General features: G+C 32.8%; 1 protein-coding gene across 1 annotated transcript in view; it reads left to right on the top strand.

Moving 5' to 3' along the window:
* The first annotated feature begins 982 nt into the window (after positions 1 to 982).
* The window catches only part of LOC132729473 (protein crumbs-like), a 48387-nt gene continuing 21812 nt past the window's right edge, over positions 983 to 27557 (top strand). The window contains exons 1-16 of the mRNA XM_060715245.1: positions 983 to 988; positions 1338 to 1428; positions 2293 to 2473; positions 2857 to 2983; positions 5228 to 5384; positions 5593 to 5937; positions 6539 to 6550; positions 13557 to 13868; positions 15929 to 16066; positions 16746 to 16941; positions 18926 to 19040; positions 19274 to 19487; positions 21281 to 22333; positions 22873 to 23569; positions 24094 to 24206; positions 24516 to 25320. Coding sequence (XP_060571228.1) covers positions 983 to 988; positions 1338 to 1428; positions 2293 to 2473; positions 2857 to 2983; positions 5228 to 5384; positions 5593 to 5937; positions 6539 to 6550; positions 13557 to 13868; positions 15929 to 16066; positions 16746 to 16941; positions 18926 to 19040; positions 19274 to 19487; positions 21281 to 22333; positions 22873 to 23569; positions 24094 to 24206; positions 24516 to 25320 — 4562 coding nt within the window. The remainder of the gene's footprint in view (positions 989 to 1337; positions 1429 to 2292; positions 2474 to 2856; positions 2984 to 5227; positions 5385 to 5592; positions 5938 to 6538; positions 6551 to 13556; positions 13869 to 15928; positions 16067 to 16745; positions 16942 to 18925; positions 19041 to 19273; positions 19488 to 21280; positions 22334 to 22872; positions 23570 to 24093; positions 24207 to 24515; positions 25321 to 27557) is intronic.

Raw genomic sequence — 27557 nt, 5'->3', positions numbered from 1 at the left:
CCTCTCGCCACTGGAATGACACTACTGATATAAATGTTATAATCTATTTCAGGATTTGCTGGTACCAACTGTGAAGGTGACATCAATGAGTGTGGTACCAATCCCTGTAATAATAATGTACAGTGCATTGATAAAGTAGGAGGTTTTGAGTGTAACTGCACTGGCTCAGGTATCATTTTAGATTGTTTTTCCTGTAACATCTTAATAATACTTTAAGAAAATGTTCACTCTTGAAAATACAGGTTTACATAAAATGTGGAAAATGCTATTGATGAAATATTTAGGATTAGTTTCACAGCAAAATAAATGGTTTGACACAGATTTTTAAAAAAAGGAGGCAGTCTTCAGTAAATAGACTGCATGGATGTGAAGGTTGCCATGAATGTTTGGAGCATGGAAGAAAAAAAAAAAAAAAGGTGAAAAAATTGGTACCAAAAACTTCTTTTGCACTGTTCACAGCATAATACTTATATTGTGAAATTTAACCAACTGTCAGACGTTTGTTACGTGTAACAGATTTCTTGACATGCCAGCTTCAACTTTAGCTGAGTACTCTCCAACATTCAGAAGGACATCTACTGTTCAAGAGGGCTTAAGCTCTTTAAGATCTCAGAACTATAACTAATTCTTATCTTCAATTTAAATACTTTAGAATACTTGTAATTTAAGCATGGTATTTTTTTATTGCGCATTGAAATTATCTGTTAAACATTGGACGTTGTATTGTTGTATTGCCAGGTTACAATGGAACACTTTGTGAGGAAGATATAAATGAATGTAATGACACAAGTATATGTGGTACGGGACAATGTTTCAACAATCCTGGTAGTTTTACTTGTGTGTGTCAAGATGGTTATTTTGGACCCAAGTGTCAGGTGAGTTATTCTTGTCATACAGTGACCTAGTTTAGAAAATCCTTTTACCAGTTATTCTTAAATTCCAGTAAAATACTCCTCTGACACATATTGTCAATTATTGTGAAATGCCAGTAAAATTGCCCCATTTTACCCTCCGATACAATGCCCCTACCAAATATATACACTATTGCATCGCTAAATATAGTCCTAGAGCAAGGGAAACAACTCATGAGGCAACATGTACTTGAATATGAATGAAATTTGTCCCTTTTCACAAATTCAGGAGTAAAACTACAAACCAAAAAATAACAATGAAATTGAGGGAATAATCCTTTTTAAAGTATTTAATTTTTGTGTCCTATTTTCAGACTAAAAAAATGCCCGTCACACCGTGTCAGAAAAGGTGCCAATGTCAGAATCGAGATTCCCCTTAACTGTGTATGTTACAGGGTATACGGGATAAAGTTGAGACAGATATAGCATTTGGGGCAAATTACATGTGGTGGACAGTTCTCCGAGTGTAAAGATGGGGTCAACAATCATACATGTGTTTGTAAACCAGGATACAGAGGTATTTAGTTCTGTTTTTCTTATGTATTTAGTATTATTAAGTTGAATTTTTTAAACCTTAAACCTGCAGGATTTGCCCTGCAAAATGAATGTAGAACACTGGACCATTTAAAAAATCAACAATTCCAGTATCAAAATAGAAAAAAAGAGCTACAATTAGTAAAAAGCCTGGTCAGACTGCAAAGATGTGTAGTTATGTATAGTGACAATACTGTGAATTTCTCAACATGATAAATAATCAAAGATAAAAATAATGTATTCTGTCTCTATTAAAAGTTAATAATAAGAAAATATTGGCAGATATGATGTAGTGGTTAAGGTGTCTGCCTCATAACCCAGTAATTTTGGGTTCAAGCCTCATTAGGATCATGTCCATGGTTTCTTACTGGTTGGGAATGCCGGCTGGGCCTCCATGACTGAATCGTTAATGTTGCCAACTTAAGTCACTTGCCCCACAGGGATGATTTTATCATGTGAGGAAGCAATCCAGCTAGCTTCAAAAAGTCAGTGGTACTACTCAAGTGCCCACTCAGTGCCGGTAATAATCCATGAAGGGGCACTTGAGGTGTTTCTCCTCCAGTGAATCTAGTAAGTTGCAGTATAATAGTGTTGTCATGTCCAATAAAATAAAACAAGGGTGGAGATTTGAAAGGGAGTCAAATAAGCATTATGCCTCCTTCACAGTCAAGCTTTGATGAATGAGAATCATGAGCATTGTTATGATGGTAACTAGTAGAAATTAATAATTTATTTTAACATATTAGAATGGTGACATGTTGTTACTCTTCATTCTTTGCTGACTTTAGTTTAATGAATGGGGATGTACATGTTTTTATATACATGTATTGTGTCTGTCATATTTTAGGTACTGTGCCGCAGTGTGTAGAGATAGACGAGTGTCAGGAGTACACACCATGCCGGAATGGTGCCACATGTCAGAATTTAGTCAACAACTATACATGTAGTTGTGTGCCTGGGTACGGGGATAAGAATTGTTCTACAGATATAGATGAATGTACTTCAAACCCATGTCAAAATGGAGCAACGTATGTTATATTTTCAATATCTAGAAATCAAACAAATGAATTTTATGTAATTACCACAAATAGTATCCAATGTGAATTGTTCCTAAATTTCACAAAAAGAAGAACTACCAGACACTAGTTTGTAATGCAAGTGATGTATAAAAAGACATAGCCTCATAAGGTTTTTATACACGGGGTAAATTTCTTGTTTGATTAATACGTGTATCTTGTTAGGTTATTTTCTTTTAATTTTTCAATTGAGTCCTATCACATTTTAACATTCTATGTCTTATGACAGCAAATTGTTTGATCGTATAATGCTCATACATGCAGGGGCCACTCATCGCAAGCTAGGCTGTAGATTTTATTAGAGATGTAACTAATTGTATTTACTTGTATTTCAGATGTGTCGACTTGTTGAATGGATACAGATGTGACTGTGTATTGGGTTACAACGGAAACGAGTGTCAGACTGACATAAATGAATGTGCCCGTCAACCATGTATAAATGGTGGAACTTGTATTGATCTGGTATTGATTATTCAATATTTTAATTCCTGTCTTTCAAAATATTCATAATCTGTTAGGATGGCATGTCTATAAATCAAGCCATGGCTTTATCAATCCATAAATCAAGCCATGGCTTTATCAATCCCATGCATGACATATTTTAATGTTTGATGCCCTGTGACCTTCACCTTTGACTCAAATGGAATATTTGTATAAGTTCTAAACCAGATGAAATGGACTTAAAACACAACCAGGTTACTTTTGGCCTACTCCAAAATTATGGCCATTATAAAGGTTATTGTTGTTACATCATCATTTTAGTAGTGACTTCTTTTTAGCTCACCTGTCACTTTGTGACAGGGTGAGCTTTTGTGATCGCTTTTCGTCCGGCGTCCGTCCGTCCGTCCGTCCGTCGTCCGTCCGTAAACTTTTGCTTTAAAAGACATCTCCTCATAAACCACTGAGCCAATTTCATCCAAACTTCACAGGAATGTTCCTTTGGTGGTCACCTTTAAAAATTGTTCAAAGAATTTAATTCCATGCAGAACTCTGGTTGCCATGGTAACCAAAAGAAAAATCTTTAAATATCTTCTTTTAAACAACCCTAAGAGTTAGAGCTTAGATATTTGGCATGAAACATCTTCTAATGAGTGTCTACCAAGTTTGTTCAAATAAAAGCCCTGGGGTCAAAATTGGCCCCGCCCCGGGGGGTCATTGATTTTCCCTATATGCATATAGTAAAAACTTAAAAAATCTTCTTTTAAAGAACTGTAAGTGCTAGAGCTAAGATATTTGGCATGGAACATCTTCTAGTGAGTGTCTACCAAGTTTGTTCAAATAAAAGCCCTGGGGTCAAAATTGGCCCTGCCCCAGGGGGTCATTGATTTTCCCTATATGCATATAGTAAACACTTAAAAAATCTTCTTTTAAAGAACTGTAAGAGCTAGAGCTTAGATATTTGGCATGAAACATCTTCTAGTGAATGTCTACCAAGTTTGTTCAAATAAAAGCCCTGGGGTCAAAATTGGCCCCGCCCCAGGGGGTCATTGATTTTCCCTATATGCATAAAGTAAAAAATTAAAAAATCTTCTTTTAAAGAACCCAAAGAGCTAGAGCTTAGATATTTGGCATGAAACATCTTCTAGTGAATGTCTACCAAGTTTGTTCAAATAAAAGCCCTGGGGTCAAAATTGGCCCCACCCTGGGGGGTAATTGATTTTCCCTATATGCATATAGTAAAACTTAAAAAATCTTCTTTTAAAAGAACTGTAAGAGCTAGAGCTTAGATATTTGGCATAAAACATCTTCTAGTAAATGTCTACCAAGCTTGTTCAAATAAAAGCCCTGGGGTCAAAATTGGCCCCGCCCCAGGGGGTCATTGATTTTCCCTATATGCATATAGTAAAAACTTAAAAAATCTTCTTTTAAAGAACTGTAAGAGCTAGAGCTAAGATATTTGGCATGAAACATCTTCTAGTTAATGTCTACCAAGTTTGTTCAAATAAAAGCCCTTTGGCCAAAAATGGCTCCACCCCTGGGGTATTTGCTTTTCCTTTTATGTATATAGTGAAAACTTAAAAAAACTTCTTTTAAAAAATCGTAAGAGCTAGAGCTTAGATATTTGGCATGAAACATCTTCTAGTGAATGTCTACCAAGTTTGTTCAAATAAAAGCCCTGGGGTCAAAATTGGCCCCGCCCCAGGGGGTCATTGATATTCCTTATATGCATATAGTAAAAACTTATAAAATCTTCTTTTAAAGAACCCAAATAGCTAGAGTTTAGATATTTAGCATGAGACATGTTCGAATGGGTGTCTACCAAGTTTGTTCAAATAAAAGCCCTGGGGTCAAAACTGGCCCCGCCCCGGGGGTCATTGATTTTCCTTATATACATAGCAAAAACTTAAAAATCTTCTTTGAAAAGACCCAAATAACTACAGTTTAGATATAAAGCATGAAACATCTTTAAGTAAATATCTACAAAGTTTGTTCAAATAAAAGCCCAGGGGTCAAAACTGGCCCTGCCCGAGGGGTGTCATTGTTTTTAACTATATGTGTATAGTAAAAACTTAAAAAATCTTCTTTTAAAAAACCCAATGAGCTAGAACTTAGATGTTTTGCATGAAACAACTTCCTATGGGTGTCTACCAAGTCTGTTCAAATAAACAAATAAAAGCCCTTGGGAAAAAAATTGGGCCGGGGGGGGGGGCTATATACAGGTGAGCGACCTCAGGGCCATCATGGCCCTCTTGTTGTATTTTTTAGGTTAACGAGTACAGTTGTGTATGTGTGATAGGTTACACAGGGCCTCGTTGTCAGACAGAAGTGGATGAATGCTCTCCAAACCCTTGTGGCATTAACAGCACTGCCTGCACAGATGGTATAGGATTCTTCAACTGTACCTGCAAACCTGGATATTCTGGTATGAGTCTCTTCTAACGTATTGTGAAAAACTGATTTCTATGGTTTTAATCCAGAGTGCCTGTGATATATATCAGATTTATAAGTCACATTATCTCATTTTCTTAATTTGCTTTTTATTGCAGTATCATTGAAAGAACACTGTATACACATACTTTACTAAGCTACAATTTACATAGTGTTAATTTTGATATTTATTACTATTTTAGGTGTCAAATGTCAAACAGATATAGATGAGTGTAATTCGGATCCCTGTCAGAATGGTGCAGTGTGTACGGATAGGATTAATGGATATCATTGCACATGTACGCCAGACTGGATGGGTACTGATTGTTCTGTTCAGTTTGATGCATGTAGTCCTGTGTTTCAAAATTGTAAAAATGGTGCAACATGTATATCCACGCCCCCGTCACATGATTTGAGTTGTACGTGTGTAACAGGTTTTACAGGGAATCAATGCGAGACTAATATAGACGATTGTACGCCAAACCCATGTACGCTACCTCACGTCTGCTTTGATGAAGTCGACAGTTACCGATGTGCTTGTCCGTTAGGTAAGTTATGGGAACATTCATGTACATGTTTATTAATTTACTAAAACTTCCTTTATCATAATTTTTCTGTTATCATAGATGTATCTAAATTCTATTCTTAACTTTTCACTCATATTGACAATGATATCTATAATATCACTCATCATGGTTAGACAACTCTATGTGCTGTACCTAGTTACATATCAACATGTTGTAATGTCTCAAAAGTTTACAAATATCAAGCAGTTTATCACAACATCATTCTGTTTCTTTTCTATAAAATTTGTAATTACCACTGGCCCCTTATTGGTGGTGTTGTATTTATCGTCCCATTAGTTATGATAAATTTTCTGTTATGAAGAAGATATCTAAGTGTCTGAATGACTGTTAATCAATCCAACAAAATGAACTAGATACGTTAGCTTTGCATTGAACATTCTAGACCTAGTTCCCTTTTCATACATTTTGTCATTCCCAATTGAAGGGAGATAACTGCAAAAAAACCAAAGGCCCTCATAAGACATCATAATGTTATGATATTGTATATGAAATAAAATCTTGTTTTTCCTGAGAGTGGAGTCATTATACTGTATATTTTATATCACCTGTCTTCTCTTTAAAGGCATAGTTGAAGGTTAGTGTAGATGAATTTCTTGATGATTTTCTAGCTTGGATGCATTTTCTGCCTGATTTTCTCATGCATGCCATCACAGTGTTGTCTTAACTGTCACAATGTTGTCAGGCTTGGGAATCAGTATTATGTCACTGTTGTTATTGTTGTTTGTATTATAATTTGGCATGAGTTGAGCATGTTAAATAACAAATTGTCGAGTCAGTCATGATAATGCAGCATTTTATGATAAAAAAATGAGTAACACTAAAAGGAATAATGAGACATGAAAAAAATTTTCTTGCCCGTCACTTACCATTGTTTCAAGGATTTTTATCAGATGAGGAAGCTATCGAGCTAGTTTATGTAAGATAAATGGTTCTACTGAGGTGTTGGCATGTGTCTGCATGAATGTAAACAGAGTCATCTACTTGTAAAAAAGCAGTCAGAAATTGGTGGCATGGCTGAATGATTAACATGTGGGACTAGTAATCTAGGGATTACTGACCACATGTGTTTAAACCCTTTCAGGGGCATGTCATTGTTTCCATGAGCAAGAATTGCTTAGTACTGGTTGGTTCCAGGAACAGATTCGAGAGTGTTTCAAGAGTGTTTCATTAATCTTATAGCTTTCAACACAATGGAACTAAAATAAATTTGTTTAGAAAACTTAAATTCCTCGTAAAAGCATGAATTAGTATATAACATTTTTAAATCTATTATTTAGACATAAAATATTGTATATGATATTGTATAGAGATGTTGATAAAAGTGCTCCTTTTGAAAGATTTCAGTTAAGTTAATATAAAAGTTGAATGAAGTGAAATTAGCAAACAAGGGTTCAGTGCAAAATACTGTCACTTTAATATGTAACTTATCTTTGAAGCAACCAGGTTGTTATACTGGTGGCTATAATGACTTTCCTTATATGTAACCAGTATTGGGCCAGACCTACCTGTACATCCCAGCATTCTGACCGTACTCTAAAATATTTGCTTCACACTTTTCTTATGGAGATGGTGAACAAAATCCTTTAAACTGTGAACACTTTGAAATTCAAAGCAGGACCAGTCCATTATACATATTTAGCAGGGGAGAGAACTCTGGCCTTTGAGATATGACAGTATTTGTAATGAGCCCTTGAATTGCATTTTTGAAAAACTCAATGTGCTTTGTTTGTAGAATCCGCGCTATTAGAGCGGCTTTTTTTTTTTAGGAAAACACTGATTATAATGCTTTGTTAAGGAACTTGCATAATAGTGCAATTGAAATATGCTACAGATATGTGCTTTTAAGACATGTGCTTTTAATGGCAAATATTCAGTTTAAATCAGCTTTGAGAGCATAAAGAGAAGTGTTGAGTAGCAACATAAAGCATGATAAAGAAAGGCTAGGTTTGTGTTTAAGCCCTTTACCTGCTGTTTTTCTTAAATATATATTTCTTTATTTCCTCCAGTTTTGAAGAGTACGTACATATACAATACATTTCAAATCATTACATGTACATAAATGTATGACTGACAAACATATAAATACATGTATAATTATATAAATGTAACAAATATTGAATAAACACAGAATTGATAAATAATATAAATAAGGTAAATAATTTTTAACATAGAAACAATATATACATATGAGGAAGCAAACGAAAATTTTGAAATATTGTTTTCAGCAATGTATCCTCTTGCTAAAGATTCTTATTGGAGCGAAACAAAAGTATCTTTGGAGGATATACAACTTGACTAACTTCCATATTCGGAACTGTCAATTTTCAATTTTGGGGGTATCAATATGAAAATTAAAAGTAAAGTAACAAACAGTATAGAGCATTGTCAGACTGTGGGGATGTGCTGGCTGGCCTGACACTATACTGATAGTAAATTAGTTTATCATTTGCTTCCAGCTAGACAAGGGTTTATCAGTGTAATTCTTTGAATGCTAGCACAAATAATGACTTGATCTATTCCAGAGAATCTGTCAGACCAATCTGTAGACGTGTGAGACAATACTCTATTCTTTCAGCTTCTTAATTTAAACTTATGATATTAAAATCCCTTAAATTACTCCTGGACAGTTTTAAATTTAAAACCAGGCAAATCCATTATTCAAATTTAGCTGTAGAAAAGTGACTCTCATCTCTAGCTGAGGAAAGTAAAATATTCATGTAAAATACCTGCAAATTACTCCAATAATATTTGATACTGTTGACCAAAAGTGAATTCTTGCATGCATATTTGTGTTATCCTGAAAAGTTTTCATTAACAATATTAAGTTATTTCTATGTAAAACCTATGGGGCTACATTGTATTGCAGTGTATTCAGAAGTGAATGCTGTCCATTGAGGATGATTTCTGAGGTTTGGTAAATTTGTCCTCATGAATACCTCAATAAAACAAAAAGGATTCAACCTTGTCGGATATATTGTCAAAATTTTAGTATGATGTCACTTAAGTTAGCAGTCTAAATTTATATGATAATAATTGATAAGAAGTGTTTGTAGGTGGGATTTTAAAAAGTGAAATAAAAATGTATCGGATCTTAAAATAATGCTGATTTAATCTCAAAAATATGGCCTTTTTGTTGCATAAGTTAGAGCTATTAGTGATAAAGTCATGTTGAACATTCACAGTGCAAATATTTATGTTCCTATATACAGTAATGATATAATTTATAGCAGATAACAATGTAGTTTAAGGGGAGTTACATATACAGTTGACTCTCGGTAACTCGAAATCCAAGGGACTGGGCATTTTACTTCGAGAGAAACGGAATTCGAGTAACGTGGAACTGCCGCAATTACGTTGACAGTCGTACATGTATATATACATGTGCCTGATTAAATGTGCAAAGAAGTAGGTTTGTTATTGTTGTTAGCGGCAATGCTGCAATATTTAACCGTTGAAATGACGGTAACTTACTTACAACTACAAATCATAATGAACAAAAATATATCATTCAAAATTTTAATACAGTATATAAATAGTGAAACATAAACATACAATTATATTTGATTTAATTGATCATCGGACGAAAACGAAAGTAGCAACTATCGTGAACCGAAAGTACAAATAAATGTATGCAAAATGACGGAATATTAATTATACAAATGTCATTTACGTTGATAACACACATCAATACCTTGGCTGTTATTTGACTAACACCCGTCATACTGGCATGAGTCAACTTTCTTAAAGAAATGTAATTAAATTTTAATTTAGTTATCTAACTGTTAAAACCAATTAAGTGCTGAAACAGATTAAAGCCACTTATACGACGTGTTAATAATACGTGATGACCAATTAAAAAATACTATGAAACGTGTAAATCACGAGTGACAACATCTCACCTTGATGTCGCCGACCTTTGATCAGTCGTCTGTTTTCACACTTCGACTAATTGAAATGAAAATATGTTGGACTTTAATTGACGGGACCAAATTTTCTTTTCGACTAAACAGGAGTCTCGGTAAGTCAAAATTTGACCTAAGCGGAGTTAAAATACAAAGATAAAGAAGGAAAATTGCGGGACTTTAGAAATTCTTCGACTAACGCGGAATTTTTAGTAAAGCGATTTTGACTTATTGAGAGTCAACTGTATGTATTAGTCATCTAATATTAATACAATGAACTTGCCCTGTCATGAGTTTGGAACAGTCCATTTCAAGTTGAAGGGATTTCTGAAAGTTTATCAAAATTGTGAAGCCTTAAAATTCTAAGTCTGTCCTGACTCAAGAGGTCTTTCAAATTATTGTTGCCAGCATACAATGGGTATAAAGTTCTCAATAAGTTCTCTATATTACCAAATTACAGTAAATTAAAAGTATATCACTTAAATAAAACAATTTGCTTGAAATACCAGTAATAAGACCACACTTTTGTAAGCATGCTGTTGGCATCTGAATCTACCCATGTGACCACTGCAGTCTGATCTTGGTCTGCACTGTTCACTATTCTTTCAGTTGACTTATTTTGAAATTTACCCTAAGATTGAATTGTTTTGTCTAGATTTAAAGGTGGACAAGTCCAAATAAGATGATTAGCATAGTAAGGGTTGACTATATTGGTGATAATATCATAGAAATGTTGCAGTGTTAAGGGAATCAGTTTTGTATAAGAAAGTAGATATATTCCTCCTCATCCATTATATATATGGTGTTTTTTTAAGAGAGTAAATTTTGGTGTCGGTTAATACCAAACTGATAAAATCTTTTCAGTCATCAAGGAAACTGCTTATGTCAATTTACACATTGCTTCATTTCACTGAGATGTACATGGGTACCCTTAAAGGGAATGAGTATAATTCAATGTTGCCATTTGGTCTTCCATCTGGGTAGTGATAAGACTTCTAAGGCAGATTGATACCGGTAGAAGGATTTTTATGTACGAGAGCAATGCCCTGTGCATAAAACATAGACTATAAACTGCATTAATTTACATAATTTATGTCTTTTCCTGTAGGTATATCAGTGCTTTATGTTCAATACAAACTGTTCCATTCTAAATAAACTTATGCTATATTTCATATTTGACAAACTGATTTATTACTGTATATAAAGACTTTACCTTTTACCCCATGAGCATATTGCGAAAAATGGCTGTTTTCATCGAAAAGCCTCCTGTAACAAGTTCAAACTGCTATGAAACTGTGAAAAATGCTTCAATACTAAAGAAAACTTGGCACAAATGTTGACTACACCATAACCTCTGTAACAGCATGCTCAATGGTAAATTTCCTGTTACCATGGCAACGGGGGACGTCTCAAAATTGCCAAAAATCACTATTTTGCATTGTTTTTTTTCCATCAAAACTGATTTCAAAGTGCTGCAACTTCTCAATGAATTGAGATAGAGTAAAAGACTTTTCAGCGTTGGTTACTAGTTACCCTATGATCGACCTGAGGCACATCCCCCTTCTGGCAACCCCCTGATGTAATATTTGGATGGGGGACGGCGCCGAAAAAGTGGTCACTTTTTTTAACAACATTTCTCAAACGAAAAACAGTGTTTGGGGCCTAAATAGGGCATTTTTCACTGTTTGAGGCCTCAAAAGGGGGGGGGGGCAAAAAGCCGTCGAAACACGCTTATATAACAGGGAAAAGGTTAAGTCAGTACATTCACTAAAACTTGTTTTATATTAATATATATCTCTGATAATCTTCCGAGTCATTATCATATGTGATAATACAAATATAATAAATAAGTGCATATTTAAACTATTAGTAAAGACCAATCTAGAGGTATTTTGTAAAATACAGGGATTAAGTAAACACTTAAGACAAAATATGATTACTGAAGAAACAAATATAACATGATAATATATGGAGGATATAATAAATTACTGATATGCAATGTATGATAATAAAATAGATTTACTGTAAATGCCTAAGTGTATTTATCTATTTATTTTTGCAGTTCTTAAATCTTTAAAAAGATGAATAAGCTGTAATGCTATGCATTTATAAAAACAAAAATTTATATGGGATTTTTATGGCCATAAAACATTCATTTTTTATTCATCTGAAAATAAGGTTTTTTTATAAGAGACAAAAATTAACACAAATTTTCGAGTGCACAGGAATCTTGTCTAACTGGACAGTATTGTTGGCATTCACATTTTGTATTTTGAAATTATTTTTTCCAAATAGAAAATGGACTGTCTAAAATTCCAAATCTTTATCCTGGTACTACCACTATAATAATACTGCAATAATACTACTACAGTAGTGTTTCTCTAAAGTGAATGAAAAGTAGCATTTGATAAAATTGAAATTGTCGTAATTCACTATTTACTAAAAGTCAGATAAAAGTATGGCAATGTTAAATGGCTGTGTTTATTTATTTTATCAAATTCACTGGGCACAGAATCCAGTGGAAAATTATCCATACTTTAAATTGTTAAAGATAAACTAATCCCAAAGTGCATTGTGTCTATAGTAAATTAAGATAACAAACCACAGGGAAGTTGGGCGTCTAAATTTGGTCTCAGATAAAAGGGTATAACTTCTGCAGTGTTACATGCTTATTGCAGTTTAAGAGTGTTTGAAAACAGTAAAATCTAAAGTAGGAATAAATATAGACATATGGACATATATAGAGAATATTCTAGGATTTATAAGACTTTAAAGAAAAAGAAATATCCTTTGAAATGAATTGTTTGAATTAAATTACCAGATTCTAAATTGCAAAAATTTATAGCTTTTAAATTTGCCAAATTAAGAAAAAAAAACACAAATAAAAAAACATACCTATAAACTGTCACTGTAAAAAGTGTGTTTATTTGGATAATTAACTTCAAGAGTTTTACATGTTCAGCTTTTTTTCATGCTTTAATGGAAACCAATATTATATATAGTGATATGATGTGGCTTTAACATAAATTGTGAAACAAATAGTGCTCTTAGTGCAGGTCTTATCATAAAATCTCTAGTGGTTACATATAGCATTTTATAAGTCAAATGACTAGAGATATTGTGACAACTGTCTCATTTTAAAGTTTCAACAAAACTGAATACTATGAATTATTCGCCCTCGAGGTCTATGATAAAATTATGTTACTATCTGATTTGACAACCTAGATAGTGAAAGCTTGAATAGTTGTGTGAATATTTGGATACCTTTTGTTATACAGGACTTATAATTATGATTATTATCTAGCGGGGAAAATAAATATAGGTCGGAGAGGTGAATATTGTATTTCCTTATTTACCTGGGATAATGACATAATTTTGACTGGAGTTTACAAAAGTGTGGGACTGTCTGAAAAAATGATGTGAAAAATTTGAAATAAAAAAAGAGAATAAAAATTATTCTGAAAATTAAGAGACTGTTCCTAAGTATATATAAACAAGGTGTCTTTGAAATTTGGATATGTTCTCATTGGAGGAGTGGTGTAAGGATTGTTATAACGATTGTCACAGCTGAAAATGAACAGGGATTTTATTTACTTCAGTGATGTTAAAGGATATCTTCTAAAAGTTTAAACATGAACCGAGTGTTTATATATTTTCTGTTGATACATTTTTACATAGGTTATGAAGGTCAGGATTGTACAACAGATATTGACGAATGCCAAAGCTCACCGTGCCAGAATGGCGGAACTTGTATCAACGAAATCGGTAAATATACCTGCCAATGTAACCAGAGACTTGCTAGCGTAACAGACTCGCAAAATGATCGTACTTGGAACTACCTGACTGGTTATAATGGAACAAATTGTGAACAAGACATTAATGAATGTCTTGTTGAACCGTCAATATGTTTGCACGGTGGCGACTGCGAGAATGAAGATGGAACATTCCAGTGTAAATGTGGCCGACATACGGATGGGAACTATTTCTCAGGTTAGTATTCTAAGATATATTCTGTGTTCATTTATATAGATATTTTGTTGCAGGGCAATATTATCTTTCATTCAAATAAAAAATATTTTGAACACCAATGAAGTTTCCCTATTTATACATTGTTCTATCATACAAAACATGGTTTTAACAATTAATACAAAATTAATACAAAAGTTCTGCTTACCTGCCTACTTATATAGAATTTAAAGATATAATAAGGTGGCAGTAGACTTGAGTAAAAATAAACATGTTAATGATATGAACAATGAAATTTCCCTATTTACATACAAATTTATCACACATTACTTGGCTTCAACAAAAATTACTGTTTTGTAGCAAAACTTCAGTTAAATGTACCTGTCTTGAAACATATTTAATGGTGGCATGTAACCCAGGTAAAAATTATAAGTAGATATTATATATAATATTTATAATGCAGGAAATAGCAAAAAAAATATGAGTGACCTACTTATGATGATGTTAACATGGTTATACTTATCAAAGTAGTCACCACTATGACATCTCTACATTTATCATTTAAGACAGAAAATGTTAAGGTCTCTCAAATGTGGTGTCTGAGTTGCTCAGATTTCAACCTCCAATGGTTCCTCCCAAGTCCACTGTCTTGTGACTGTTTTGGTCATTTTTGACAGGTTTGTCTGTAAAACAGTTGACAGATGACAAGGTCTACAATATGCTGTTCATGTATTTTCAAGCTGTGATTGATAAGTTGAGAGAAAAAATCCATACAACTTGACATTAATATGATTATACACGAAAACTTGCCTATGATAACCATTAGTTCTGTAATCTTGTGAAATGGAAAATGAGTATCATAAGTCTGGTCTTATTTATGAAGTGGTCTGTTAGCACAAGTTCTTTGCTTTATTCTTGTTCCATTAGTATCGTTAATGAAATAATGGCCATTAGTGACATGTTATCAATCTTAATTTTAGCATCCTCTAATATTGAAACGATATAGCATAGTTGTTAATGATGCCAGTGTCAAATCCAAAGCCTCTGAACTCTATGGGTCCAAGCCTCTTTAGGGCAGTTTTGGTTTATTCATGTGAGGAAACTATCCAGCTAGTTTATTGAAGGTTTGGGGTCCTACTTGTACCTGAAATGATATATGGCACCACAGCTGACGTCTGATGTCCTCCAGTATAGCAGGAGAGCTGCTTTATGACATGTTAATAACACAGGTTTAACTGTAATACTATAAAAATCCCATATTCATATTCATGTATAGGTTCTGATATAACAAGGACCAACTGTTGCCTGTGTTTGTTTACTACATGTACATAATGTCATCTCATGCTAAAGAAAAATCTAGTCAATATGAAAATTGCAGCTGTGTAAGAAAATATCAATATCTTGATTAAATAAACTATTTACATTTCAACCACCTGCTGCAAAATGGTTGTAAATCATAAAATAAGGAATAAAGAAATGCCGCTTTTCTGTTACAGGCTTTTAATATACAATATATCAGTTCAGGGCCAAATTTCATATCCACTTTATACTTTGACTATTATTTGTGTAACATTAGTGCTGTACTGAACCTTCAATAAAGAAATCATGAATCTTTGAGGTCTTTTTGGCTTAGTGGAAAGACTTATGTCATGGCGATGAAGTTTTGTTTTGTTTGATTTTGGACCAGATTTGAAACAGTATTTCAGTCATGTGTCTGTGGGCAGTTGTTCTATGATTTTGTGAGCAGCCTGTGCAAATTTGTTAGATAGATCTGTAGTTCAAGACAACCGAGGTTGAAGTATTATCATTATTACATAATCATATTTTACGAAGGGGATAGACGAGAAGGTTTTTGGGCTGAACGATAAATTTGTCTACTCATTTGTTTTAAGTATGTCAATATTCATGAATTTTGACATAATTATGGCCCTTTTAAACCTAGAAAGTTCTACATTATCCAGGCATCAAGCCTGAGAAAAGTCGCACACTGTCCTAACAACAGCTCTTGTTGTATTTCGTGATGACTTGCAGAACGTACATTAGAATTCTAACATATCATAAAGTATTTAAAATGATGCTTTCAGGTTTGAATTGTGAGGTGTCAACTTCATATTGTAACATACACGAGGTGGTAAACAGGGATCCACCAGCATGTAAGAATGGTGGATCTTGTCGGGGACTTATCAACAACTTTACATGTGACTGTATCCCAGGATATGAAGGTAAGATTTTAGTGCTAACATCACTATTTGTTTCAGTTTCTTTTATGTTTTGACTTTTGATATTTTTTACTTCTGAAAAATGATTGAAGGCTAGCATTTTTTTATCCTTTTATATTGATGAGTAATACAAAATGTACTTTTAAAACCAAATAAAAAATTAATGAATAATTGAGTAAAAAGGCTGTTTTCTTTAGATACGATGGATAAGGAGATAATTGTTTAGGTTAGAATCAATATGTCTGATGTGCTAAAATAAAAGCTCATAAATAGACTGTAAGCACCTTATGCTTATTGAAGTCTTTTCCCGATTATTGTGTTTATGAAAGGGCTATGGCATGCGCCAGGTAGACCTCCTTGACAATTTTGTTTTTTATGTCGGTTTTTGATGACTTGTTCAAATTCATGATAAAATTTCATATAAAATTGGCCAGTGATCCAGTGACCATCTCGGCCAACTGGCAGAATTTAGCATTTTGTGTAACAGTCACTTTTATCATTGATCTTCTATGACTTATGGTTAAGCTAAATATCCTCAATGTTGAAATATAACATAATACATGTATGTTAAATAAGGAACTTTTAGGCTTTAAAATGACATTTATCTATGATGTGACATGTTTAAATTAAAACGTGTTCTTGAATGATCATTACATTTGTATTTTGTATATCATGTAAACAGGCTGGCGTTGTGAAACAGATATTGATGAGTGCGCGTCCAATCCATGTCAATATAACGGAACATGTGTAGATGGTGTAAACAGTTACACATGTGACTGTATTGATGGAATAACGGGAGATAACTGCGAGACAAATATAGACGAGTGCAGTTCAGGCCCATGCTTAAATACGGGCAAATGTATCGACAAAATAAATATGTAAGTTGAAAGGTGTCATTAGCATAGTTACAAAACGTTGATGATCCTGCTTTAGCATGACATCATTTATCGAGGGATACCTGAGCTGGAAAGTCATTATAAAACCTTATACTGTGTGACTGTGTTAAATGTAGAAAATAAGGTATCCTCCTCAAAGGACTCAAGGGATTCTTTCGGAGAAGTGTATCTTTTGGCTATTAACCAGGCAGATGTTTTCATTCATGCCAAAATGAACACCAAAATTGGATGACTGGTATGATTATATTTAAGGAGATGGGTGCCCTAGTATTAAAGTGCCTGTTTGACAACCTGGGGTATTGCAGGTTTTAGCCCAACTTGGGTATAAACCATGTTTTCCTTGTGTGACACTAGAATTATTTAGTTGTTCTTACATCTAAAGTAGAACCAACAACTTAAGTTCTTTAACTTGTACAAGTGGACTTGAAGGTCATTGATGAACCATAATATACACCACAAGAATTCAATTTACATCCGAGTATAAATGAATATGTTTGAACTTAAGTATTTTACTATTCATGTCTACAATATATTTAGGCCTCGGAACTCTACAATGAGGTAACATTACTTGTACTTGCATGAATACCTTGCAAGAAAATAACCCTTAGAGTATTGATCATTCTTAGTAATGACAATTTATGCCACCAGAACAGGGCCTCCAAGCCTGCACATCTAGGATGATGTAGTTTAAACATACCAATAACATCCTCAATTTTTATTGTGTTGATATTGAAATCCCTTAAACTTCCAATGGACAATTCCAAATTCAAAGCAGGCCAATTCCATTACAGAAATTTAGCAGCATGAAGGATCTTTACACATGATTCAAAATTCAATAGAAGTACAAAAATGTAGTTCAAAGTATAACTCCCATTGTTATGTGTTAGAATTCAAAGTATGAACAAAGCATTCTTTCATGTGATGAAGCTATTTGTGTATCTCAGAAAACCAAGGAGGTGCTCAAGAAAAATGCATGTATTTGGCATTATGGCCCTTACTTTAACATTGAGCCTAAGAAATTACCATATACAGTGTCTGGGTGGCATGAAGTCAATGACTGTAATAACACCTGTAGAAGTTATTTATAGAAATACATGTATAAAAAAACAATTTCTTCCTTAATTGCTGCCCAAATGCATTTTGAATACCCTTTTGCCCATATTTATAGCCCTTTCTTTTGTTTGCTCAGATTAAATTACATGTACATAATTATTTCTTTACTTAATTCTAAGTTTGTATTAAATGACATTGAAATTGGACTTAGGTCATAAAATGTGAAACAGTGTTGTTGTGGCAAAAGCAAACAAGAAAATTATAAGATAATTATTATATTACCTTGATATTATCAGATGATATCAGGGATAGAAGTAATAGTCCATATTGTGGTCATAAACACACCTTCATCTAGTTTTCTTTATCATTGGTTAATTTCTAGGAAGTTTACTTAATGATGAATCAATTCAGCCACAGGCATGTTTATTCTTACAAATCATTCATTTTAATCATTAATATTTAATCATTAATATTTAATCTTAGTAATAAAAAATTCAATTTTAGTTACCTGCTAATTTTTATTTTTTTCTCACAACCCTTAAATGACGACTAATAATCAAATATTTAATAAATTCAACTTAGAATCAATACAGGTTCATTATATAAATTTATGGTCACATAAGGTAGGGTATAAGTTGGCAATATGTTTTTTACAACAAAGCAGATGACTTTATAATTTTATACTGTTTAGAGATTATAGTGTTTTTAATCACAGAATCCCTTATAATAGGGGATCTACAACAAATAAGATGGGGTGAATTGAGCTCCCCCCATCCCCCAAAAAGGAAACAGAGGAAACAGATTAACACTCAGTCTATATATTTTATTGATCATTAATTACAATGTATGTCAATCAGAAAATAAGGCCAATAAGATTTGTGTTATATTTTTCTGTAATTATTGTATATTACAGGTTTGAGTGTAATTGTACAGATACTGGTTTTAAAGGTACCACATGTCAGACAAATATAGATGATTGTGAACCCGAGCCCTGTGTTAATGGAGGAACATGCTATGATCTTATAAAGGTAATTACGGACTATTTTAAACAAAGAAGAAAATATTCTTCAGGAAATCCATTTATTTGTGTTCAATGACAAGTCAAATATATAAAGACAAATATATATATAAAGACAGTTCAATAATAGTTAGATTAACAATTACATGTATAGGACTATAGTTAAATTTAAAAAAAAAATTACCATACAGAATTTTATTTGTAAACCACATTAAGTTATGCATTGAATTGGTTCTATTTCAGGACTATTCTTGTTCATGTTTCCCTGGTTACACTAGCAAAGAGTGTCAGACAGATATTAACGAGTGTGAGTCATCTCCGTGCCACTTCAACAGTCCCTGTTTACAGAAATCTAATCAAACCTTGTATGACATCAACCACCCAGGCTTTGAGAACCTTACATTCTCTTACGCAAATGCTTCAGGATACTTGTGCGAGTGTGTGGAGGGTTCAAGGGGTAAGCTTTATGTTCACTATCTTTATTGTTGTCAGATCTAACATTGTCATCATCCTTAACATAATCTTAATCATCATCAACATTGTTATCATCATCAACATTATTATCATCATCATCAACATTGTCATCATCATCATCAACATTATTATCATCATCATCATTATTATTATCATCATCATCATCAACATTATTATCATCAGCAACATTGTTATCATCATCATCATCAACATTATTATCATCATCAACATTATTATCATCATCATCAACATTGTTATCAACTTAATCATCATCAATATAGTCACCATCTTCATTGTCATAAACAATATCATACAGTAAACTCCGCTTATAACGAACTCATTGGGACATTCAAAATCTGTTCCTTATATCCGGAGTTCCTTGTAAGCATATAGCGAATTAGTTCCTTGTATCAGGAGTTTTTATAGCGAACAGATTTACATATAACGAACTGATTGTTAAACATCGTCCGCCATTTTTAAGAGCATTTGATTTAGAATAATTAGTCATTTATTTCTTTTTCAGACACAATACCCGAGAGTGTACATTTTGGAATTTAAAAATTCTTTGCTATTTCAGTTTTAGTTTTACTCCCTTTCTCAATTTTTCATAAAACATCATATTTTGTTTCTTAACTCAGTGCTTTTCGTTTTCTTTCAATGAATAAGAATAAACCAGATTTTCCATTTTTCTTCCTTTTATATTGAATATCTTCTATTATATTTTAAGGGTGACTTTAACTTATGAAATATATAGATTTCTTTTCATTTCAATCAAGCATACTTTGTAGTTTTCTATCGATTATGTTTGCAAGCATGCGTGATTATGTTGAAAACCGATAATTATCTTACTCGAGCAAAACTATTAAAGAAAAGAAGTTATAGAATAAAAGGAATTACCGTTTTATCTTTGTGACAAGAACTCAAGCTAAAAATATCCAAAATAGAAAACTATTACATACTTCTATACAAATTCATTTTTATATATTGAATTACATACAACAATAAACGGTACATTCAACGAAAGTTGAAATGCGGGATATATTTACGATAGCCGATATTTGGAGTTCGTTATAAAAGTATAATTTTATGCACTTTTAACTAAATTGGGACTAAGAAATGAGTTCCTTATAAGCGATAATTCCTTATAACCGTGTTCGCTATAACCGTATATTTTTATATTAAATAAAGAAGGGCGAAATTCGGGCCAAAATAAATTGTTCCTTATAACCGGAAGTTCGCTATAACCGTGTTCGCTATAAGTGAAGTTTACTGTAATTATAATCGTCATCACATTGACCTCATCTTTATCATCAACAGCATTGTAATTATCATTATAATTATCAATATCATCATCAACATCATTATCATTAGTAGTGAAATTGCCTATTACCACTTTTAGCCACCCTGATGGTTGTGATATGATAATTTATTACATGATTGTGAAGCAGGCTATCCAGCAAACTTAATATAGCAAATGTTTAAAGCCTGATTAAGTGCCTTGATGCACTGATAAAGAAAGAAAATTGCCTAATAACAACAAGTATTGAAAACTTACTTTGGTTGTACACATGTTGGCTTTGCTTATTACAATATGGTAAATGTTTTGTCATTATTCTACACAAGGTATAAAGTCATAACTGAGCATAAAAACTTTTGGATCAACTTTTTATTTTTGATTAATTACAACAAATATTGTACTAGTGAAAATCATATTTTGAAACTTCTTTGTACTCTATAATTCTTGTTTGTTAACTTTGCAATGTTTTCTCGTCGCAGGTGTCAATTGTGAAATCAACATAGATGATTGTCAACATGATAATTGTAACAACGGCACATGTTTCGATCTTCTCAATGCATACAGATGTGACTGTTATCCAGGTTTCGAGGGAGAGTACTGTGACACTGAAATTAACGAGTGCGATCGTTACCTCCCTTGTCAGTATGGGTCTACATGTATAGATAAAATCGCTGATTATCATTGTGTATGTCCACCATTTTTCAACGGTAAACCGTATGCCGGAAAAAATTGTTCTTTCGAATTAACAGCTTGTCAAAATAATGAGTGCCATAATGGGGCGACTTGTCAGCCATATTTAATAAATGAAACCAGAGGAGAGCAAGATTATGAGTGTTTGTGTACAGAGGGATTTACTGGGCGATATTGTAATATTTCTACAACTATGTCATTTGATGACTCTTATGTAAAAGCAAAGATTAATATGTCCGTAGATGTGACACTTTCCTTTCGATTCCGAACGACATTAATGGAATCTGTTTTATTTGCATGGATCGGTCAAAAAAGTAGTATTAATCAACTGTTTACATCTATAGAACTGAGTGGCGGTAGAGTTGTCGTAGGATATCATAATGTAGGAACTAGTGGTTTCATAAACACACCTGTATCGAACAATAAATTAAATGATGGAAGCTGGTATAAAGTAGAGCTTACGAAAACAAACAGCCACTTATCTGTGCTGATAACAGGAAGTAAATGTGCTTCGGGATGTAATATAGATGTTGCCTATGATCCAACGATTCAAACAACACAAGATGGTTACTTCGGAAGTGTTTTGGATGCTACTTCGTTACAGAAGACTGTGTCTAAAACTAAGTATGTCGGTTGTATGGAGGACATAACAGTTTGGGGAACCAGACTAAGTCTCGATATAGTAAATGCCAATCATATCTTTGTCAATCTGACGAGAGGATGTCCACGTACTGTACAATGTTTCCCTGATACATGTAATTATAATGGCAGTTGCATCGATTTATGGAATGAATACAAATGTGACTGTTACAGACCAAATCTAGGACTTACATGTGATACAGGTATAAAACTAACAGATTTTAGCCTACAACTAAATAAGTTTCAACTCAATTCTATGTATTCCAGCTACAACTATCCTACATCAGAATAAAAATCAGGCTGGCCTGAATGTTGGTTGTGTAGGCCAATATTCCTGCGAAGCGTTGCCTACACATCTCTGCCATCAAACCAAACTAGTGATATAATGCTGGTTGCACAATTGCAGTCTTTTAATAGTGAAACTATTTATTATAACATGTACATTTACAAATATATAGATATACAAACTTAGTTATGTAAATGTCTAGCTTATGCAGAGATAATTTCTAAGTGAGTTTCTTCTTAAAATTAAAGATTAGTTCTATCACCTTAATTCATGTTTAAGAAGATGTTAACTTCCTTCAGGGAATGAGAAAGAACTGGTACATTAAAAAGTCTAGAAAAAAATATATTGGCAACAGAGATGTAAATTTAAGTGCTCAAACTAATGCTATTAAGCTTCTTATTTAAAAGATCAATGATTTACATAATGTTAACAGTTGTTTTTTTCTCATTTTTTCAGCATATATAGCTGCTACATTTGGCTTTAACAATATTCCGGAAAGTACTGCTGAATTTAGTCTGTCACAGGATATACAGACCGTCGTCCAGCAGAAATTTGATTTCTCATTTTTTATACGAACCCGTCAGGAGACTTCACTAATACTTTTCTTCGGTGATTTATCAACAACTTTCTTGACTCTAGAATTAGAAAGTGGACATTTGAAAGTTAGGATGAAATTTTGTGCATTCGAGAGGATTCTCTTATCAAATGATGACACATACAGTGACGGACAACAACATCTTGTGAAATTTTCTAGAAACGGTAATATTTCTGTGTTTGTTGATGACGATTTATTACACCAAGTAAATGTGCCAAATGATTGTACCTTTAATGCACAGCATCTATACTTCGGTGGAAAGACACCTAACTTTTCTACAGGACGGCGGAAGAAACGTCAAACCATCATTATGGATGGTGATATTGACGATTTTACGTCTGTTCCGAGTTATAAAGGAACAATACAGGATGTTCAACTTGATCAATTCACGCTGCAGTTTTATCCACTGTCTGATCCGACTTTGACCGATTTAAGACCGATAAATATCACCAGCAGTACTGGTTTAACGGAGAATGAAGTCAGCGATCCCGTGTGTGAGATGATTACCCCATGTGACAACAACTCTACATGTTCTGATGTGTTCTTTAATGATTACAGGTAACGATTTATGACATAAATTACCGAAAAAAATTCTATTTAGTGAATCATTTAATATTAAATCCGTCATAGGCCAAATGAAAATTTTGCTATTATTTCCATCGTCAGTGTCTTATTGCAACAGTATTTTTATTTTCAAGATTTTGAATTAACTGTGGGTAAATGTTAGTGCATTTCATTAATGATTTTCATTTGCATAAGTTTGTATGATTTAACTTTTCTGTAAGAAATTTTTGTCTTGTTAGAATTAACTATCATTAAATGCTTTCATTTTAATCCATTTTTCATAACCTCCCTTTCCACAATAGCTTTTTTCTTCTTTTATTACCTCCCTTTAATAACTATATGATTTTCTTGGAAAAAGAATGTTTGGTTTGAATTTCTCCAGCTTTTGTCATATTTGATGTTCTGTTTGTAATTATATTTTGTGAATTGTTTATAATGTAATTACTGATGAAGATGTGAAGGCTAAAACAAGAAAAAAAGTGTTACCTGTCTGATAAAATATGTTTAAATTATTTCAGTTGTGAGTGCCTGTTAGGTTATAGAGGAAAGAATTGTAGCGAATTAGATTTCTGTGTAACTGGGACATGTCCAAGCGGCTCTACCTGCCAGAGTCTACTGGATGGCTTTGAATGTAAGTTTATAGATATTATAGACAATCTTGGAAATAAAAACATTATAAATATTTAACAATTGGTTCATGTATAGGGTAAATATTTGTACAGTATATCTTTCTGGTGACATATAGGTGAAATAATTTTATGAAGTGCTTTAACATTAAAAAAAAAATGCAATGAAGTATTTATCAAACCTTGAGAGTGTAATATAAGAGATCTTTTGTATTATTCTTGTTCATGATGTTAAGTTTAATGTTTTTTTAATTCTTTATTAAATAATTAATTGACAGTTTATTTAATTTACTAATGATTAATTAAATTTTCAGGTATAAGTGAAGCTACTTTTGACGGAAAAAGTAGCTATGCTGTCTATACTCACACCCTGGCAAACACGACACAAATAAACTCCTTCTCTTTCAAGTTTAGAACATTAGCTATGAATGCTTACATTTTAATGATCGGAAATGAGTCCCGTTACTTCAAGCTGAGGCTGATCGGACAAAATCTCGTCATTCAGTATAAACTGGATGACTCGAAAGAAATGCTATTGACAGCTTATTATCCAGTAAGTGATTCAAGATGGTTACTAGCGAGAGTTACCGATTCCATGGATGCAGTTACCTTGACATTATATGACCTTGAAGAGGTCACCATGTATCAGAATGTGAGCAGTCAAAAACGTGTGAACAGTGTCGCACTTAATGATCTGATAATGGCAGACGGTAATGAAGTTAAAGTTGGCATTCGGGTTTCTGGTGTAAATATAATAAATTCTTTATATGCCTATGAAGGATGTTTAACTGAACTACGTATCGGAGGAATATTGCTGCCGTTTTTCACAGATGAACAATTTGTAAATAACACAAGTCGGCAGAAATTCTTGTTACAAAGTCACAATTTCGAACACGGATGCCAAGCTGGTCAGGGATGTGTTGATAACCAGTGTGGTCATGGCTCAACATGTATTCCAGATTTCTACACATATGTATGTAATTGTAGCAGTGGCTACACGGGACGCTGGTGTCAAGATCATGTGGATTTATGCGAAGAAGATTCTTGTGTAAATGGTCACTGTGTCGACAAGATGCATACTTACGAGTGTGCCTGTCCTTCTGGATATATGGGTAACAGGTGAGTTATAGAAATACCTTAATTGTTTAGTATACCTATTTGAGATAATATCTTTAATAATTTTAAAGTTATTATTAATCTTTTTAAGATGCCCTGCCCCATTAGAAATGAAATTTTAAATTTCAATAAAGTGATGCATCTTAAAAAAATAATTTTTATGAAATAGCATTTAGTAAGGTTTGTTTTGTAAATGATTATTTGATTTTTTTACCTTCTTTTAAAAAGGTGTTGATATTTTAAATTTTCCAAGTTGCATAATCAAATAAAGGGAGGTTACTCTGTCAATCATTAAGTATGCTGGGAAGGGATGTAATGAGACAAATATTGAGTCCTGAATATACATGTATTTTGCAGTATTTGGGTATTATATTATGCATTTTATATCTTTATTTTATCAAAATACATGTTATTTTCCTCTTGATATTAAATTAACTTCTCTAATGATGCAAAGAATTTATACCATTTGATTTTATATACCGCTACATGTACAATATTGTAAGTCACATGGTAGAACAAGTTTTAATCCTTTTTGTCTGTGAGCTGTTTTATAATGGTTCAGATTAGGTGAGATTTTCGAAATATTTTTTTTCAATGATTTATAATATCTGTGTTGATAACAAATGCAGATCCCAATAATTTACAATGTCAGTGTAGTCGCATTTTTAAGAATGAAAGGTCTGATAAAGATTTTCCTCTTAATTATATACCTATAAGTTTGTCTGCATGGTTTATGATTTTTCTGTATTTCTCACTATGAAATATGAAATAAGCCATAATGCCATTATGTCACAAAAAGTGAATTGAATTTATTTATAGGCAATGTCATTACAGCATAATTATGAATAACCTTTTGTGTAATCTTAAGTTAGGAAAAGTAATACCTTCTGTTTTGTTAAAGTCATCTTTAATCATTTAACAAGAAATGGAATGTAGCAGTTTTGTGTTATCGTCTTGAACAATAGGAGTCAGAAAAGAACATTCCTGCAATACTTCCTATTATTCTTTTAAACATAATGTATGTACTTTTCTGGCACAGTTGTGTCATTTTATCAAATTTTCAGTACAACTGTGTCAAGTTATCCAAGTTTATCTGTAGAAAATTGGCTAAAGGCTATATAGACAAGTTGACAAAACTACACCTGTCATAGTGGTTTTCTACCACCTTATCATTTCACTTCCTTTTAAAGTTTTAACAGTTAATTTAACAATCATACATTTTACATAAACTTAATTCACATGATATAATGTAAGAACAAGGGTGTTGAAACACTTACTTGTTTACCTTTAATGCTGCTGTTAAGATTCTGGTTACTTTGGAGCAATTCTTCATGTTTCAACAATTGCTCAAAACTTGAGATTGAGAAACAATCTTAAGTGAAAGATTTATTAGTTAGAGTGTCACAGACTTATTAGTTAAAGTGACACAGACTTATTAGTTAAAGTGACACAGACTTATTAGCTTTTAAATACACCCTCAAATCTGTTCCTTGAGCCAACCAATACAGACCAATGAGTGTCAAAGAAACAACGGAATGCCCCTAACGGGTTTTGAACCAAAGTTGCTAGCCATCCTTATATATAACTAGTCTTTAAGTGTTAACCGTTTGTCCATGCCTGTTCATTGGTTATTTGTCCCACATTTATTGGAAATCTTTGTCCCGCAACATCAATAATAACAGACCTATGCTGTCACTCACTGTATAGAATCAGGCCAGTCTGTACACATCCAAATAATTTAACCAGTGTGTTTTGCTACAGAATGCCCTCAAAGTACTATGTTGTTCGAAAGGTCTAAATTCAAAACGATAAAAGTCTTGTTAATTGATATTAAACTGCTAAAGAGCTTAAAAATGACAAAGATTCGTACAGACATATACAAGTCCACTTTATTTACCTGACTTGAATATTTGCTTGATTTGTTTTATAATATATACTTTATGTTAGGCTAAAATGTAAATCTTAACGAAAAGAGGTTTGCTAAATTATTTGCTGTAGAGTTTGACACAACTCTATATAAGATGTTTGCATTACTCCTTGAATGATAAAAGCTAATCCCGACAAAATCAATAATCCTTTTAAATTATACATTGAATAGATTTGTCTATATATACATGTACATATAGATATAATAACATCCTTTTAAAAATAGCTTCATTTTTTTTGTATTGAGGAGGTTTTTTGTATTGAGAAGGAAGATATTTGTTTTGAAAGGTTATCAAAGGAGTAATATGTGCACG

Source organism: Ruditapes philippinarum, unplaced genomic scaffold (assembly GCF_026571515.1).
Source record: "Ruditapes philippinarum isolate M1 unplaced genomic scaffold, ASM2657151v2 ctg926_1_1_1_1, whole genome shotgun sequence".
Taxonomy (NCBI): Eukaryota; Metazoa; Mollusca; class Bivalvia; order Venerida; family Veneridae; genus Ruditapes; species Ruditapes philippinarum.
The sequence above is the reverse complement of the archived record's forward strand: the minus strand, read 5'-3'. Positions and strand labels throughout refer to the sequence as shown.